Consider the following 18,540-nt stretch of genomic DNA (forward strand, 5'->3'; position numbering starts at 1 on the left):
CATCCCACAACACGCAATTTTTCACATAAGGAACCAAAGAACAGATTGTGGACAGATTTGTATTTAAAAACATACGCTATTTTGGGATGCCCAGTGTGAGATTCTTTAAGTTGATCTCCAGAGATACTGAGTAGCTGAAACTACCAGGAGCTACTATTGCTCAGCTTAGCTATTATATATCTCATATTGCACACTCAAATTAGAGGAAGTCTTTGAAAATGATAATTCAAATGATACATTCAGAAAGTTCATCTTCACACGGGAAACAAATCACAGCAACACTGTAATACTTCCATTCACAAATAACAAATATTTTCTGTCTTTAAGGAAAATAGGAGCATGACCGAGAATCTTAAATACTTAGACTGGTTGTTTCTACCTAAACAGAAGTTATTTGATGCCGAGATATTTCTTAAATCCCAACGGAAAAAAAAAAAAAAATTAGCTTAGTTTTTACAGTAGGGCATTCTGAAATTTTATATGGAAAACCATTGTCTCTATGTAAACAAAATAAAGTTAACTTTAGCACTTCTGAGCCACCTGCTGGCAGCTCTAATCTTGTCTTTCTTGCTGCAAAATAACATTTGGACACTGGAAGTAAAGAAGTAAAGATCTGAGATTATTAAACTAGCAAAAATGCCAGATGGAAACTGATTCACAATCTGTTCCCACAAATCCAGTGTCACAAAGGTGTCACTCTCTAATAGGGTAGCTACCAGCAGAGTTCGGAAACACCCTAGCCTCATTTTTTAATACAGTTTATACCACGCAAAACTGTATCTTCCTGTCAACCTAGAGAATATCAGGGAACTGAAGTGCTACTTTAGAAAGTACAAACCCCTTGATACAGCACACACCAAATCATAATATCATTGTCACAGAAAAGAGTAAGTGTTTGACCTTCAGAAGCACCTATAAAGCAACACGGCCATCTGAAAAGAATGGAGCATGCTCCAAGAGGCTGAAGGGATCTCTTAAAAGAGAGCAGAACATTTGTGCACAAAGGGAATTTGTACTGGTCCTGGTATTTTTCAGTTAAGTGAATATTCAATCATAAATGTAATTGTCTGAAATTGTACTGAGTGTCTTAATTCTTCAGCTTGGGTTGCAGAATCCATGTTGTTCTTCCCGCAGCAAGAACTCTGACTGCAGAACCCAAGTCCGAGCACCTTTTGTTTCACTGGATCAAAGGTTCAGTTACCAGGAACAGAAAGAACATTGACATGCGATTTTCTGCGATCAGTGTTTCACATTTTAATCCCAGGGTAGTTACATCCCTTCCTACTATAAGCTGCCTAGTTTGTGCACATTGTAATACCGGTGCTGAGGCTAAACAGATCATGTTTCCAAACACATCACCCTAGATCCTCACTAACAACAGAAGCGAGAGCAAAATGTTAGTCCTTGCATCCACCACGTTGCAAGACAAGACTGAAATATTCACCCCTCACTGCATTTGATACATTTTCTACATTGAAAAAGTACTTTCTGTTAATGTGACAAAGCTCATGCTGTTTAATAGCCCTGCTTCATTCTAAACTGCTATATAAAAGCTCTATGCATCAGACAAGCACCTTATAAGCATCAGAAAGTTCACGAAAACATTGGTTTTCTCTGTGGAGAATTATTAAGGTTTCAAATTTCCTCCAATTTCTGGAGCATCAGATAACATACAGGAACTGTGGGATAAATTCACAAGGACAGAGGGGAATTCTCAACATGCTAAGTTGCTACCCTATAGAAACACAATGTAATTAGTGTCAGATTTGTTTGGTTAACAGCCCATACAAACATAAGTCACTGAAAAAAATGTGTAAAAAATGCAGAGTTAAAATCCAGCATAACAGTATCTTCTACCACTACTTTAAACATCTCATAAATTTACTCAAAAAGCTGTAGAATTATAATGACTAATCACCTCTAAACATTTTAAATTAAATATTACCAAGTTAGAAGTATATGCAGTATATTTGAAAGCCCTGAAGGCAAAAAAAATTCTTCCCATGCAAAAATTTCCTAGCAGAAGTTCCTACATAACTAAACTTCTGATGGAATACAAGTTTTGAAAAAGAAGTTTTGAGTCTACACAAGGGAAAGTTCTAGAAATTTACAAGTTAAAAACAACATCATACCAATTTTAATTTCATTAACAATATAAGCTTCAGCAGAAACAGCTCATGGTTTCCATAAAATCTCACAAAATCAAATTGATTCCTAATTATTTTGAGGACATCAAAATAACTTTTATTTAATTATATAGAAACAACTTAATGTACCTGTAATTGGTATCTTTGGGTTTTCAGGTAGCTTTCCTGGATCAGCTACTGAGGCCCTTAATAATGAAGCTATACAAAACAACGAGCAGAAGTAATAACCTGAAAAAATAAATAAGCATTTGTCAGTCTTTTTCAGGGGTACAAAATATCTACTATACACTGCATCAAAAATACAGATGCTACAGCACTGAGCTGGAAATTACTTAGCCTTCTCATCCAATTTCAGATGAATTTTTAGTATTATACAGTCTACAATGTTAAGTACTCCCTAGTCTTAAAAACAAGGAGGAAAAGGTAGCAGTGAATACTGTTTTAATAGCACCAGCATGATGCCAATATGCCTTTACTACTGTATTTAAGAAGTTCCTCCACTGTCTTATCAAAAAAAGCAGCAGTCATTCTACACCTTAAAGCCTGTATGTGAAAGGACATTTCCAATTGCCATTCAAAGATGGTTCCAGCTGTAACACTGGAACAGGTTGCCCAAAGAGGTGGTGGATGCCCCATCCCTGGTAACATTCAAGGCCAGGTTGGACAGGGCTCTGAGCAACCTGATCTGGTTGGAGACATCCCTGCTCTTTGCAGGGGGGTTGGACTAGATGACCTTTAAAGGTCTCTTCCAACTCAAACTATTCTATTGTTCTATACCCCAAGCATTTTCCCCAGCAAAACCTATTTAGCATAAATCTCATTAGTTGACCCATCAAGGGACATATGACAAAACCTACAAAACTCCGTTTGTCAACCATGAGTACTACCACCCCAAATTATGATACGCACTAAGAGCTGTGGGCCTGAAATTCTGTAAACAGGTTCTAGCTACAGGATCTGAAAGCCATATTAATGCTTTTTTTCCCAGTTTCCACACAAAAAAAAAAAAGTTCTACTAACACCTTTGAAATGAGTAAGCATCTCAACTTCTCAGAATACAAAAACGTAGGATGCATCTAGTACTCTTACCCTTTATCTTATCCTTCACCTTATTTCCTGACCTTTCTCATATATGGGGACTATTGCCCAAAGATACTGTTTTTACTAGTAGAAAGAAGGGCTAAGTTAAATGGACTTACACAAAATTGCCACAACTGAAATATGTCCCTCTTCATAGTGAGGAAAAAGGATGACTTTTGGAATGAAGATCGTATTGTACAGCCAGACAAAGATAATCAGGCCCATGCAGCACCAACCCTGAGGGTCAACCACAAAGTGAATGCGTCGTCCCATTGAACACAAACAGGTAGTAATCTGTCACAACCCAGGAAGAAAAGATTATCCTAGAGAGATAATTAAAAAAAAAAAAAAAAGAGTAAATTAATTAGTATCATGCAACCTACAGGGTTCCACATACATTCAATTAGGGAAAAAAAAAGTCAGCTATTGTTTTAAGGAATTAAATGACAGGGAACTACAGACATTCCACATACACTGTTCAAGTAGCAGGAAGAGAAATATTTTATGATTTCATTACCTAGTTATACCTTACTTAAAAGTAACATTTATCATCAAGATGCAAGTAAAACAAATACCTACAAAAATTATTAAGTAATAGGTAAAGCAAGCAACTGTCAGCCAGCTGGCAGCAGCAAAGGATATAAACATTAAAGAAAACAAGTCTCCCATCAAAACAAAAAGGTTGCAAAGCAAACAAGAAACACACGAAATGATTTATGTTATACAAGGATTCATCCCACCTACCTATTGTAGTCTCCCAGCTACATTTCAAGATTATTTTTTAAAAGCTTGTACGCTGAAATTTTCACAAGCTTCCCTAGGAATTTGTCATTTATCCCTATTTAAAAGACCTAATTTGTGCCACTTACAGCAAACCAATGCAGAAGAGAACCACACCACCCTAACATCTTTCATGTAGGTCATTAAGAGGTATCACACAATAGTAAATTCTCTCACTATTAATCACACTTAAAGCACCATGGTTTCCATTCTGATAGTTTAGTGTGCTGGGTTCGTTTTTGTTTTAGACTGAAAAAACCCCCTCACGTCCTACAGTATGAAATTCAAAGCTTCATAAACTGATCCTCATAAAAATGCAGCACTAGAAGTTGTAAACACTATTCAGCAAAACCTTTAAGGGAAGGATTACTACTGTTATTTTTTTTTGTCAGGCTGCCTTCACATAAGTATCTTAATATTGCAACACATACACTCTGAGCTACCCTCCTTCCCACTAGTTTCCCTGATTTCTGGGCTTCAGGGAACTTGTCCATTTCAGATGGATCTCCTTCCATTCCTTTCAGCTTCTACCTGTTGCATTGAAATTTCACCTTGTTTATCAGTCAGACGTTTTTGTTTCCAGGGGTTTTGCCTACCTGTTTCATGTTTGTCTACCCTCACTTATATCCACAATTTTTCTGCTTAATATTACTCACAAATTTCATTAATGTCTTGTTTTCTTCTTTCTCTAGATCCCTAATGAAAATCAGATCCAAATAATCTATCTGACATTTCTCCACACTTCTCCTACGCATTACTGTCATGGCTTAACCCCAGCTGGCAACGAAGTACCACACAACTGCTCATTCACCCTCTCCTCCCAGGTGGGATGGGAGAGTGAATCGGAAAGAGAGGAAAACTCATGGGTTGAGATAAAGACAGTTTACAAGGACAGTAAAGGAAGAAATAACAATAATAACAATAACAATAGCAATAATAATAATAATAGAATATGCAAAATTAATGATGCACAATTTCTCACCACCTGATGACCCAATGACCAAATACAGCTCATCCCGAGCAGTGGACTAATAACATCAGTGTATTATCAACATTCTTCACATACCAAACCCCATACTAAATCCCAAAATAGCAGCTACTGGGAAGAAAATTAACTCTACCCCAGTCAAAACCAGACAACTATTTATCATAAACTTTGTTTGCTGTCTTCTAGTGCAACAGTGTTCCCATTCAAGTACAGCAGAGTATGAAGTGCTTATTTTTATCCTAAAAATGCATCAAATTTGCTAACATTTTATAAACCCGTGTCGGATACTGAATACAGCTACTGTGCTCTTAAAGCTGTTTTTAAGTTCATGATAACCATAAAAACCACTTAGGCCTATATTTACTATTCTTTTTAAATTTTATTATATGTAGCATGCATGCACCAATCCGTTGTAAACATGGTATTAATATGCTACACACATATGTACAGTCTCTAGACATACGATGTAGTATTATACTCCTGAATCTGCCAGTTTTTAATGTTGTAAGTTAGCTTTGGTAACCAGCAGGTTTAGAACTAAAAACTATCTTCTATCCTTCTAACCACACACTGATGGAGGATCTGTCTCATCAAGCAAAGAAGCTGTGGGAGGAGGTGAGCAGACTGTACATCAGAGATGCTGAAAAGGAAACGGACAAGATCCCCTCCAAGACCCTGCAGCTCAGGAACCCCCACTGCACCAAGGAGATGCAGACACAGCCTGTGTAGCTTGTCAGGCTGGGCATGGAGATGCTGAGTCTGGTGAAATCTGGGAGCTCAGGCACCAGGAAGACAGTTCCTGCTCCACTTGCAACTCTGATACAGAGCAGGTTCTGAGCCCTGGCAGCAGGCAAAGGCTGGGAGCTCTGTCCAGTGACACCTCCGAGCTGGCTGTGCCCAAATCCTGTGGCACTGTGGGCAGGACGGGGAAAGACACAGTGGTGGGAAACTCCCTGCTGCAGGGACAGAGGCACCTCTGCCAGCCCAGCCTGCCACCTAGCAAGGTCTGCTGCTTGCCAGGGACTTGGGTCTTGGATACCACGGTTAGGCTATTTCTGAGGCTGGTAGTAGTCTGGCGCTCAGACTGTAACCCTCAGCTGCTCTTCCATACAAGCAGCACAGATATGGCCAGGGGAGACCAGGGACGTATCAAAGCACGACTTCATGGCTTAGAGTATGAGGGCCAGGGCCTGGGGACCAGGTGGTATCTCCTTCATGCTCCTAGTGAAAGGAAAGGACTTGAGGAGGAGTAGACGGATCCTGAGGGCCAACAAGTGGTTGCGCAGCTTATGTAAAAATCTGGAACTCAGCTTTTAAATCCACAGGACTTTCTCCGAGCACCAAGATCTCCACAAGGCAGTGGAGGGGGCAGGCAGGATCTGGCACTATGGAGGGTAAAAGCACCTTTGCCAACAGGCTGGTCAATCTGCTACGAGACGGCTTAGACTGGCAATGATGGAAGAGGGAGCTGGTGATCAAGTGAGGAAGTGGAGAATGGATCAAGACCAGCCCTGAGGAGAAGGACTTGGGAGTGATGGTGGATAAGAAGCTCAACACAAGCCGGCAATGCGCCCTTGCGGCCCAGATGGCCAACCGTATCCTGGGCTGCATCAAGAGAAGCGTGGCCAGCAGGTCGAGGGAGGTGATTCGGCCCCTCTACTCTGCTTTGGTGAGACCCCCACCTGGAGTACTGCATCCAACTCTGGAGCCTCCAACATAAGAAGGACATGGACCAGTTGGAGAGGGTCCAGAGGAGGGCCACGAAGATGATCAGAGGGCTGCATCACCTCTCCTGTGAGGACAGGCTGAGAGAGTTGGGGCTGTTCAGCCTGGAGAAGAGGAGGCTCCTGAGAGGTCTTCCAGTACCTCAAGGGGGCCCACAAGAAAGACAGGGAGAGACTCTTCAGTGGAGCCTGTTGTGACAGGACAAGGGGTAATGGTTTCAAAAGAGGGGGAGGTAGATTTAGATTAGATATTAGAAAAAATTTTTTACAATGAGGGTTGTAGAACACTGGAACAGGTGGCCCAGAGAGGTGGTGGATGCCCCATCCCTGGAAACGTTGAAGACCAGGTTGGACGGGGCTTTGAGCAACCTGATCTCGTTGGAGACGTCCCTGCTCCTTGCAGGGGGGTTGGACGAGATGGCCTTTAAAGGTCCCTTCCAACCCTAACTATTCTATGATTCTAAGTGGTGGTCAAACTTTGCAAGCAAAGGACGCAGGATGATGTGGACAACAGAGATCTTATAATCAACAAAACAGAGGTGAAGTGAGGCCACATCAAGTGTACACACACACTTAACACAGAAACACCACTTGAGTGTACTGGGATGGGGTTAGGAAAGCCAAAGTGCACCTGTAGCTGAATCTGGTAAAGGATCTGAAGGTCAAAAGCAGTCTTATACAGGTACATGAGCAGTGTAAGGAAGGCTAGGGTAAACGTGGTCCTGAATGAGGCAAGGTACCTGGTGAAAGGATACAAAAAATGCCAAAGAGCCACCTTCACCTTGCTCTTTACAGGTAAGACCTGCTTTCTGGAATCCCAGGCCCCCAAGACCAGTGGGAAAGTCTGGAGCAAGAAAGACTTACTCTGAGTGAGGGACGATCACACTAAGAAACCTTTAAACAAACTGGACATAACACTTCCATGGGACCTGATAAGACGCCACCATGAGTGGTGAGAGAACTAGCCCTGTCATTGTGAAGCCACTCTCAAAGATGCCTGAAAGTTTTAAGCTGATGGGTGAGGTTCCACAGGACTCAAGAAAGCAAGTGTCAACCCTGTTTTCAAGGGCAAGAAGGAGTATCCAGGCAACTACAGGCCTATGAGCCTCACCCTGACCCCTGAGAAGGTGGAGCAAATAATCCTGGAAACTCTTTGCAAACACATGAAGGATATGAAGGTGACTGGGAGTACGCAGTATGGATTTATGAAGGGGAAATCATGCAGACTGACAGAAACACAGAGGCAAAAAAACCCAGAGGCAGCTACAAGCACTGCTGACCACTGAGGAATCCATCTGTTTTCCAATTGTGAGAGCAGCAGAGATTCCATGACTTCACAGTGCTTCCTCAGAAGGGGAAATAATAGCTCAACAAACAAAACAGAAAGATACAAGTACTGAAATACTTGTTTCCAAGTGACCTGTTAAGTATAATGTGAGCAAAAAACCAGTGAGAGATTGTTCTGGTTTTGTTAGTGAGGGGGGGCCTAAGGTGGTAGCTTCTGTAGGAAACTGCTAGAAGTCGCTCCCCTTTGTTCAGTGGACTCGGCCGGGCCTAGGGCGGACCTGCTGCTGGCCAAGGCCGAGCCAATTGGTAGCAGAATGTCCCGTGATAACACCTCTGCGATAACGTATTTAAGAAGGGGAAAACAGGAAAAAGAGAGAAGAGAAGATGTGACGCAGCTGAGCGGGGGGCAGAGAGGGGGAGGCGCGAGCCTCATGGGCCTTGCAGGCCTCACCCTCTGGCCTCCCGCCGGGCAGCCGACTGGGCCCAACTCGGCCCGGCCCGGCTGCAAGAAGTGGAGAGGAGATGAGAAGTGAATAAGATGTAAAAAGGATCCTGAGAGGCGTCTGCCAGCCTGTTGTGAGGAACGGCTGCAGATGCCAAGGTCAGTTCAGAAGGAGGGGGAGGAGTAATATGGCTCCTGGCCAAGATTCCTCTGCAACTCGTGGTGAAGACCATGGTGGAGCGGGTTGTCCCCCTGCAGCCCATGGAGGTCCACGGAGGGGCAGAGATCCACCTGCAGCTCGTGGAGGACCCCACGCCAGAGCAGGTGGATGCCTGAAGGAGGCTGCGGCCCGTGGAGGGCCCGCTGGAGCAGCTGTTCTAGAGGGACTGCACCCCGTGGAAGAGATGACCCACGCCGGAGCAGTTTCACGGAGGACTGTGGCCCGTGGGAGGGACCCCACGCTGGAGCAGAGGAGGAATGCAAGGAGTTCTTCCCCTGACGATGACACAGCGGCGTAAAACAACGCGTGATGAACTGACCGCGACCCCCATTCCCTTTTCCCCCCCCGTGCCGCTCGGGAGGGGAAGGTAGTAGAGATAATGTTAAGCCCGGGAAGAGGGAGGGGTGGGGGGAGGTTATCTTGTTCCCTGTCTCATTCTCCTGCTAATTTTAGAAAATAAATGAATAGTTTTCCCCAAGTCGAGTCTGTTTTGCCCGTGACGGTAACTTTAAGGATTTCTCCCCGTCCTTATCTCAAACCTTGAGCCGTTTTTCTTATATCATCTCCCCCCGTTCTCTCGGAGGGTGGGGGGAGCGGGAGAGAGACTGCGTAGTCTGGTCCTGATCGGGGCTGAACTACGACAGAGATACTCTGGAGAAAACAGTAAGAATGCTTATAATGGAAATAAATCCCAAACTTTTATAACTCAATGACTAACTTTTGCCTGCATTACATTACTCACTTTTATAACTAAAAACCCACCAAAACAAAACCAAACACACGTGCCTCCCCCAAATCCATACCTCTGGTGGCAAGCTCCTCAATTAAGTTGGAACTATGCAAAAAAAGGCCCCATTCTCAAGAAAGGGAGATTTTTCATCATCATCTTCTGCATCTTCTCTGAAAAAGACAGAAAAGAGTGTGATATCCAAACAATTATCATCACTGGTTTGAAAGGCAGCATGTAATAGTTTGTCTTCTATTCTGTTCTTCGTATGTCACCTCACTAAGCAGAGCTTCCTCTCACACTATTCACAGACATATCCAGATCCTTTGCCTCTCATGTCTGAACCGACAGGCTGATTCTAACCAGTGTTCCTCAAATGTCAGTTCTAGGCCATTTCACAATTTTAATACAGATTTTAAAAGACGAGAGTGTCCAAAGAAAGGTCTAGATAAAACTGCACTACTGTCAGTGCATTTCAGTTACTTTAAATTGGGATACACCTGCTTCCTACATGTTTATTAAGTTTTCTATTTTTCCTTATAATTATGTCAGCAATAGTGCATAAACAATGTTAATATATTGACTTCCTTCAGCAGAGTGGGCTTCTTCCCCTCTCCCTCTTGGTTTATGTACCATACAGAAATATGTCAGGGTGTGGGGGGAATAAAGAAAACCTACACGTGCACATTCTGATGACTGGCTAGAAAGTACTAGATTCCAATTTAACTCACAGACAAGGTGAATTTATAGCCCTCTCTTTTTAAACATACATTTAATAAAATCTATATTTACTCTTTCAAATACAATGTCAAAAGAAAGGAAGAGTGATCTCAAATAATTCTGTTCTTCAGGATACATTATTTCTGATAACAATAACTACAATTCGTAGAGGAAAAATTCTATGAGCAGGTTTATTCAACAAATCAGTTGAAAAGAAACAAATAAGTGATTTATATCTGTATATGCTCAGTATTCATACATGCAATGCCTAAAAATTTTCCCAGGAAATAATTTAGGATAAAATACACAACACTAATGTTGGAGGTTTTGTGTTTTTCTTCCCTCTTACCATAATTCATAGATTTTTTTTCTAAATAGACATCTGAAACACAAAGCACTTGAAAGCGAACAGCAGCTGTGCCTGTGAAAAGCTTCAGATTTGCCAAAACAAGACTGAGCCTTTCCTGCATGATCAAGAATTGTTCTTGCCTTTCCAAAACCCACTTTCACTACGGGATGTCTGGACAGTCCTTTTTCCCAACCCTTTTCCTTTTGCCCAGTTGAAGTAATGGTATCATAGACTCAGTATTTGTTCACTACAATCACCTCCAATATGACTTCTGATGTGATGTCCACTGAATGAGATCACAGAACGAGTCCGGTGGGCAGAAAGTCACTTCCCGGAAGTGAGAAAGCTTTGCACTAACCAGAAATGTTAACATGAAATAAAGATTGTTTTAACAGGCTCATTTAAATGCAAACTTCAAAAAAATGTATACAATTTCGCACCAAGACTGTCTCAAAACATACTTAGAAAATTCTGTCTCATAAATAAACCCAATACAAGCACTACTCAATTTCTCCTACGAAGCATGACAACCAGGTCCGGTGATAGCCTGCTTTTCGCACTTTTATGGCTGTTGCATTGATACACAACTAGAGACCAAGATACTATACATTCTGCCTCACTTTAGCCTCGGACTTCTGCTTCAGTAAGAAAAGTAAGATTTGTGAAATGTGACTTCCAGAACTTTTTCACAAATGCTTAAACAAGTCCAGAATGACACAGATGAGTAATTAATAGTATCATCCACCATGAAACACAATTTTAAGACGCCACACAAAACGAAAAATACTAAGCTCTAAAAAACACACTTCCAGAGTATGAAAAACACCACTTTCTAAAGAGGCTGTATTCTGAGCAATTACATAATACTTGTGATAGCCATGGCAAGGCCTTAACAATCAACACCCTCTGTCAATTTGTGGATCCCGCTGCGGTTTCAGATCTGTGAATTTCCTGAAACCTTAAGAACTACTGCCAAAATTTACTGATATAAAACTAATACACTTGAGTAGAAAAAAAAAAAGTAGACGTGAACCAAACAACTGAATTACTTTCAACTACATTTTAAAAGAGTCATTTATGTGATGTTATCAAATGTCAGAATTACCATTATGCCTGTTGCAAATACTCCGCTTAAGAAAACTAGCAACTGAATAACCAGCTAACACAAGCAGCAGCATATTTTGCCACAACAAAACCCCATGTACCTGTCATTGCAGGTGTTTACACAACAGGTGGTTATTAGTAGAGACCGTGCCTCTACACAGTTGTTAGGTGGCTGCTGACAGGTTGGTTGAGGTAGGCAAGACATTCCCAACCAATTCATTTTTACAGATAGGATCTTTCTTGCAAGGCGTACCTGTAAGCATCTACTGCATTCATGAAAGATGCCACACCGGCTTAGGCTGGGATGTGGCTTGATATTAGCATTCACATACTACAGTCTCATGGATCATGAATCCATGAAAACTACCTTCACCTACTGCTGACCAAAAAGCCACTTGTAGATAGATGTGTTACTTCAGCACATCACTGCTTGGATCCTCAGTCCAAAGGGAATGAAGACCCACAATTTTATTTCACCAACTACAGCAGCTGGAAAGTGAATGTGCGAAACTCAGAAAGGTCAGAGGGCACTGTACTTCCTCCTGCTGTGCTGCTGGAGCACGCAGCCAAAAAAAAAACCCACGCACCTCTTCCATTACCACCTCAAAAGCAGCAAATGCCCTCCCTGTCATTTAGCCAAAAAAGCAGCACTGTGGAGCATCATGAAAACGACAACAGTACTTCTTTATTTCGTAGATCAGGATTTCCCTCCCCCGGCTCTCCACGCAGAAACCACGTTCCTGAAGTTAAAGCGCATACAGGTAGAGCAGACACCCCAGAGCGGCATGGCAGATTTGCCACCGGCAAGGCTGAGCTCCAGGGCCGGCGGCGCGGAGGCCCCGAGCCCAGCCCGGGGAAAGCCAACGCCCCGCCAGCGCTCCCAGGGCCCCGCCGAGCCGCGCCCCAGGGGCAGCCGGCGCTCTCCGTCCCCTCGCCACGGGGAGGCCGGCGGCGGCCTCTCCACCGAGCCCCCGGGCAGCGCTGGGGCACCGACCTCCCGCAGAAGCCCGGGGGCGGCGGACACGCACGGGGCTGCCCGGCAAGGTGGGCGGAGACCGCGCCCCCCCCCCCCCCCCCCGCTCAACTGCTCCCCCCCCACCCCGGCGGCACGAGGCAGAACCAACCGTTGGGCGAGGCCAGACGGAGAAGGGAGGGGCCGCCCTCACGCGCCCCCCTCTCCCCCGCTCTCCATGGCAACGGCGGCGGGCGGGGAGGGGCAGCCACCGCGGCCGCTTCGCCGCACGCGCGCCCGCCGGCGCCCAACCACCTACCGCCACAGCGGCGGCACCTTCCGCTTCCGCCGGTCGAGCCGCACATGCGCGCTGAGGGCGCGCGGGACGCGGGGCAGGGGGCAGGGCGGGCAGGGGCGCGGTGCTGGTGGCTCGGCCCAGGCCGCTGGGTTCTCCTCCGGGCCGAGCCGGGCCGCCTTGCTTCGTACTGTTACAATGGTCTGCATGGCGAGTATGCGAGGTGTCTGCGCCTTGCCCGCCCCGCGCTGAAGGGACGGTTTCTCCCGTTGGAAACCTGCTTGCCAGTGTTGAGTGTTGCGCCCGTTTTCCTCCGGTGTTGGAGCTCAGTGATGCGGGCGCTAGTAAAGCCGAGTCCTCTCTCCTTCATCTCTGTAGCGTCCCTTTGCAATTCCTGACAGAATGAGTGCTGTGGGCCTCTGCCTTGGTGTCCAGACTCCTGTCAGGAGAATCTCTCCCTAACATATCAATTAATCTTTATAGTATGAAATTTTATGCACTTTCTTAATAGTCTGGATTCATATTAGCTTTCTTAAGAGATACATATTACCTTTTATACAGCATAATCATGGTTAAGTCAGCATAACTAAAGGATGCCAGCTCACTGCAAAGAGGAGGAGGACAGCCTCCACCTTTTGTTTCTCAGAATCTTAAAGCCATCCGCAAAGAACGAACGCCCCTCGGCTGCCAGGATAATGCCAGCATCCCAGCCCCTCCAGCACCTCTGTGAAACCCTCCCATTATCTGGCATCATAGACAAATCGCTGCAGCGAGACCAACTCCAGCAACACTTAGATCAAGAAAGAAGTAGATGGATGATGGAACCATAGAATTATAGTTGTTTTTCAAAAGAGTAGTATATATATGTTAAGTAGTGAGTGGCCAAATCATGTTGTATCTGAAGGCCTGAAAGGTATGAGAACCATGTGTAAAACCACATTTGGTGCGCCCCAGTTTGAATGGGACGCTCATGCACATGAATGAAGAATTACTCTTGTAATACTGTACTTTGCGTCCTAGCCTCTCTGTTGGCACAGGCCAGTTGCGAAATTTCTGTGACACTTGGGTCCCCTGTTGTGCTGTGCCCCTTGCTCACAGAGCGCACTTACATGACCCCAAAAGCCAATCTTTGTTTTTAAAAGATAATTCTGACCCGCAAGGGATTAGCAGTGGCTAAGAGCCACAGACAGCTTGTAACGGACAGCATTTTCAGTGTTCCCAGCTGGGAAATCGTGCCTAGAGCACCCACTGCTGATGCACATACATGATCTTTTGGCTACCTAAAGGTATCCCCATCTGTCTGAGTGGCATGGTTCCCACTGTAAATTGATGGGCTTTTGCCCTGGAGCATTTTTCCTACACAATGATGGATGAAGTGGATGAAGATGGTGATACAGAAGACTCTTCTTTATTACTGATAACATTCTTCCTAAAACTTAGTCGTAACACAATTATTCTGAATAGAGAGTACCCAAAAAGTCAGTTTAGATTTTAGGTGAATTTCAAGCTTTTGTTGGGGCTTTTGGACCTTGTCTTGTTTTATTTTTCACTGTCCCCAGTCTTCTGTTATACAGGGCAACTTTTAACATTTCAAGAAAAAGTTGCTCTGACCTGAAAATACATATTCTTAGCAGGAACTGGAGGTTGTCTGGAAAGAGAATGAAGCATGTTCCAGGTAAACCAGAACATAGTGCTTCCTCAGGAACAACCTACATATGTCTCTAGGAACAGATAACACTGAAAGTAGTAGACATTAATTTGACTATCAAAAAACGTGGGGAAAAGAATCACTGGAAAGGTGGTTGTAATGAAAAACAGCCTCTGCATCTATTCCACAACAAATTTCATGCATGAATTTCTACCTATATGTAAAAGACATAATAAGCTGTTTGCGAACTGTCCACTGATTTGAAGAATAAGTGTAGATTTAAAAAAAAAAAGCCAACTGAGGAGTGTAAAGGAAACCAAGGACTTGGGAAATAAAATGGAAAGATAAACAAAGAGAGACAGGATGATCAATGAAGGTTTCTTGTAGAATGAGAAAGAATCAGTCAATAATGTCGTCTTTTAGTCAAACACCAGGTATTCGTGTTTCTGTAGTGGTACATTGATAACAGCCAGTCATTAGATCTGTAGTCTTATTAGGCAGGTTGCATTTTACTCTTTTCTACTCATGGATGTCCAAAGTAAACACAGGTTGTGGAACAAGGGCACTTGTCTGTTCTGCCTCAGTCATCAGCACAGTCCCCACTTATTAATATTTCCTTTGGGGAAGCACAGTACGGGAAGAAAAGCAGGCAATCATGTGCTGGACTTCCCAATTGAATTTGCAAAGGATCAGACTATAGATGTTATCTGACACTTCTGCCAGAGTATCAAATCCAGATTGACAGATAAAGAGTCTTTGTGGTGAATTCCATTCTGAAGGAAAAAAAATATACCTAGGGGAAATACTAATTTTGCATAATATGGACTTTACATAAAAATCCAACATGGATGTATTACACAAAGATTATTAAAAGTCTGCAAAATTAGAAAAATACCTACAACCTTCAGTGATGAATATTGCACAATAGGGTAGAATTCCTCTTGGAGTTTCTGATGCCTGTGTTGTGTTGTTGTTGCTGTTTATAAATTACCACAGGAGCCACCAGCTGTCATCATATAAATTTTATTGGCACTCTGTAAATATTAAATCAGCATGCTAAAATCAAGCCATGTGCAGTAACAGCTGATGCTCTGTTACGGAGAGCGCATGCAAGAGAGAGAGATGCAGTGTGCCTCCTGTGATTCATACTGCTTACAAGCCCCATGCTTCTTGAGACTTTTCTAGGATTCGTTTTGAGCCCAATTGTACCTCTTCATTGATGCGCAGAAGGGGTGCTGTCTGTGCACAGGTTTCTCCTGGGTTGAGAAATCAGCCTTCTCAACGGTATTCATCTTCCTAGGTCCTTCTAAATTGTGTAGTTTCTTACTGCCACTTCTCTTCTGCAGCGCTGTCGCATTGCTCGCTTCCTTGTAGACACTGCTGATGAACTTAGGAGACACTTGCTAACTCTACTATGGGAGCAAAATTCTTCATGTTGTGAAGATTGAGGTCATGAAGACAGAGGTCTGTGTTAATGACATGCTGTGCTGAAACAAAACATGTCCTGGCCCAGAAGTTTTGTCAGTCACAATATCATACTGAGGATGAGGCAATAGATGTTAAACTAAAGGAAAATGTCTCTCAGGCTCTGTTTTCTTTCTGGCCTAATTGCCAGAAAAATTAAATGCAAGATATGTTTTCCCATCTGTCTGCCTCAGTAGTAGGCATGGTGAGATCTACTGAACCCCCAGCCCAGAGAGGTGACATGGGGGCTAAGCTAGACCAGGCAGTAGTCTAATTTAGGAAGTTAATTTTCATCCAAGGCACTTCAGTGGTGTGAGGAGCTCTGCTCAGATAATGCCCAGCTGCAGATGTCCTAGCATTAGCTCTTCCAACTCCCCTCTCTCCCTCCAGGAGTTGGTGCCTCAAGTCCAGGCATGGCAACAGGCTGCTTTGAATGCTTCCATCTCTATTGCAGTGTGAGGTGATTCTAAACCAGCTTCAGCAGAGGGTTAAGCAGAGATGCTGCCTTGTTCAGAAAGGCAGCTTAGGTACACGCCTGCTCTGTTTGAGCAGCCTGCCACCAGCAGGATATGAGACTAAATGGCTGGCAAAAGCAAACAAGCAAAATGAAAAGGCCTCAGAAAAGGTCTTAAAGAAGCAGAAGGCTGGCCCTCACTTTTATTATTATTATTATTATTATTATTCATTTCGTTATTATTATCCATTTTTTCAAGTTGAAATGCGTTTTGCTGGTGCCATGGAGCACGAGGTGCTATAAACAGGATTATTTTGTTCTTAGTGTGGGCAATTAACATTTTTGTCAATATTCTTCCAGCAGGCCAACTACAGAGTCTTCTCATCCCCATTCTTTCTCATCTGAGCAGAGGGAGTGTGCACAGATGTCCGAGAGAGATTTCAGGGGGAGCTGAAGTTGGTGGCTGCACACCAGATATTCAAGGAGTTAGGTTTAGCAAAACAACAGATGCAAAATATTTATCATTCACTGTCAGTGTTTCCTGTTTCCACTGGCAAGCTGCCTAATGGAGGACCTGAGATAGCCTCAAGCCCACACCTCTTCACTTGCACCATCCTGCATAGCACACGCTCCCAGACGTATCCCAGACGTGATGTGATCATGCAGCTGTACAGACTAGCAGGGGGCTTCTCCCTGAGTAGAGAATCGCATCGTCTTGCTGTTGCAGCGTGGAGCTAGTACGTTTAGGAAAAAGTACCACAAGAGATTTTGCCACCTGTCAGTAAAACACACTAAAGCTTGTTTGCTGACAGCCATGAGGTTAGCTGGGAATATTCCATAAATGGTGAATAAAGTACCAAGCACAGCATGGAGTACGGAGTGCAACTTCAGAAACTTTTCCATGGAATATATGGTTGTGCAGAATTCTGTCCTTATTTAAGAGAAGAACCTCTACTGAAGATTTATTTTGCTTAAGCAATTAGAATAAACAGCACTTCTCAATTATTTTCAAGGTAAAGCATGGACATTTGGAAAAGAGGCAGCAGGTCAAATAAAATGGCAGAAGTGTACAAACTCCACTTGGGATTGAGCTGAATTTTCAGAGAGCTCCGCAACTATGGCTTAGTCTTGTTCTGTAAGATTGGTTTGCACAAGGAGTGCTCTGAAATAGAAGAGGTCATAGTTACAACATTTCCATTGCAAGCTTAGTTACACTGGAAAAGCTTTCATTACAGAAAGCATGCAACCTCTGCATGGACACAACTAAATTGAAGTCCTGCAGGTTTGCTGCTGTAATGGCATTACTAATGGAAGCATCTGTATAGTGATACAGATCACCCCCTGCACCTTTCTGACCCACATCATTACACTAGTTGAGGCCATCGTAGTTGCACTGAGAGAACAAAATGGTGTTAGCCCGTGGGCATAACTTATTCCTAATATGGAATTTTTAAAGGCTGAGAAATCTGATCCAATTAACACATTCTTGGTTTTGCAGAATACTGTGCTAATTACATGCAACCAGTCATTGCTGGGTTAATTAAACATTCATCAAAAAAACCTACAACACTAATCTAATTAGCAATTACTACAGCTGTCGTTACCTCTTTTCACCTACTTTTAAGCTGTGCAAGTTCACACTAAGGATCTGGCCCTGCAGACTCCTTACATGAATAGCTATGTTGACGGCAATAATGCTTCAGCACACAGAAGGAACTTGAAAAATTAGGCTGAATACTTTACAGTCCACAATATAGCTTCAATTCTGCCATCCTTATGTGCAAAAGTCACAGATTAGCAGTCAGTCACATCAAAATTATGAGACTGGAAGATTTTTCTTTTTAACTGACTTGTGATCTTACTGGGAGTGTATGTAGGTCCTACTTTCAAGTGGTTCTCTGCAAGTGTCAAACCTAAAACATAATTGCATTTAAGAAAAAAAAGGAAATGCAGACAAACATTCTTGTATGTTCACACAGCTTTAAAACATCAGTGGTTAGAAGCCTCAGAAGATTTAGCTTTTTTCAGATTAAAAAATAAAATTGGGAATAAAGAGAAAAAAGTTGGGAACTTTGATACTTTGTGTGCTTTTCTTCCTTAGGCTTGATTAAAAATGAACACTAATACTCACACACAATAAGTCACAGAAGTTTGACAGG

At 43.3% G+C, this 18,540-nt stretch overlaps 1 protein-coding gene across 2 annotated transcripts in view; it reads right to left on the reverse strand.

Annotated features, from left to right (window-relative positions):
- ZDHHC21 (zDHHC palmitoyltransferase 21) overlaps positions 1–12,832 on the reverse strand; it is a 38,889-nt gene extending 26,057 nt beyond the window's left edge. For both annotated transcript variants that reach the window (XM_086771298.1, XM_086771297.1), the window contains exons 1-4: positions 12,693–12,832; positions 9,472–9,568; positions 3,347–3,550; positions 2,277–2,375 (exon numbers count right to left, since the gene is read on the reverse strand). In XM_086771298.1, the coding sequence (XP_086627424.1) occupies positions 2,277–2,375; positions 3,347–3,500 (253 nt within the window). In that variant the 5' untranslated portion in view covers positions 3,501–3,550; positions 9,472–9,568; positions 12,693–12,832. The remainder of the gene's footprint in view (positions 1–2,276; positions 2,376–3,346; positions 3,551–9,471; positions 9,569–12,692) is intronic.
- Between the last annotated feature and the right edge of the window lie 5,708 nt (positions 12,833–18,540).

Source organism: Chlamydotis macqueenii, chromosome Z, assembly GCF_036417535.1.
Source record: "Chlamydotis macqueenii isolate bChlMac1 chromosome Z, bChlMac1.mat, whole genome shotgun sequence".
Classification (NCBI taxonomy): domain Eukaryota; kingdom Metazoa; phylum Chordata; class Aves; order Otidiformes; family Otididae; genus Chlamydotis; species Chlamydotis macqueenii.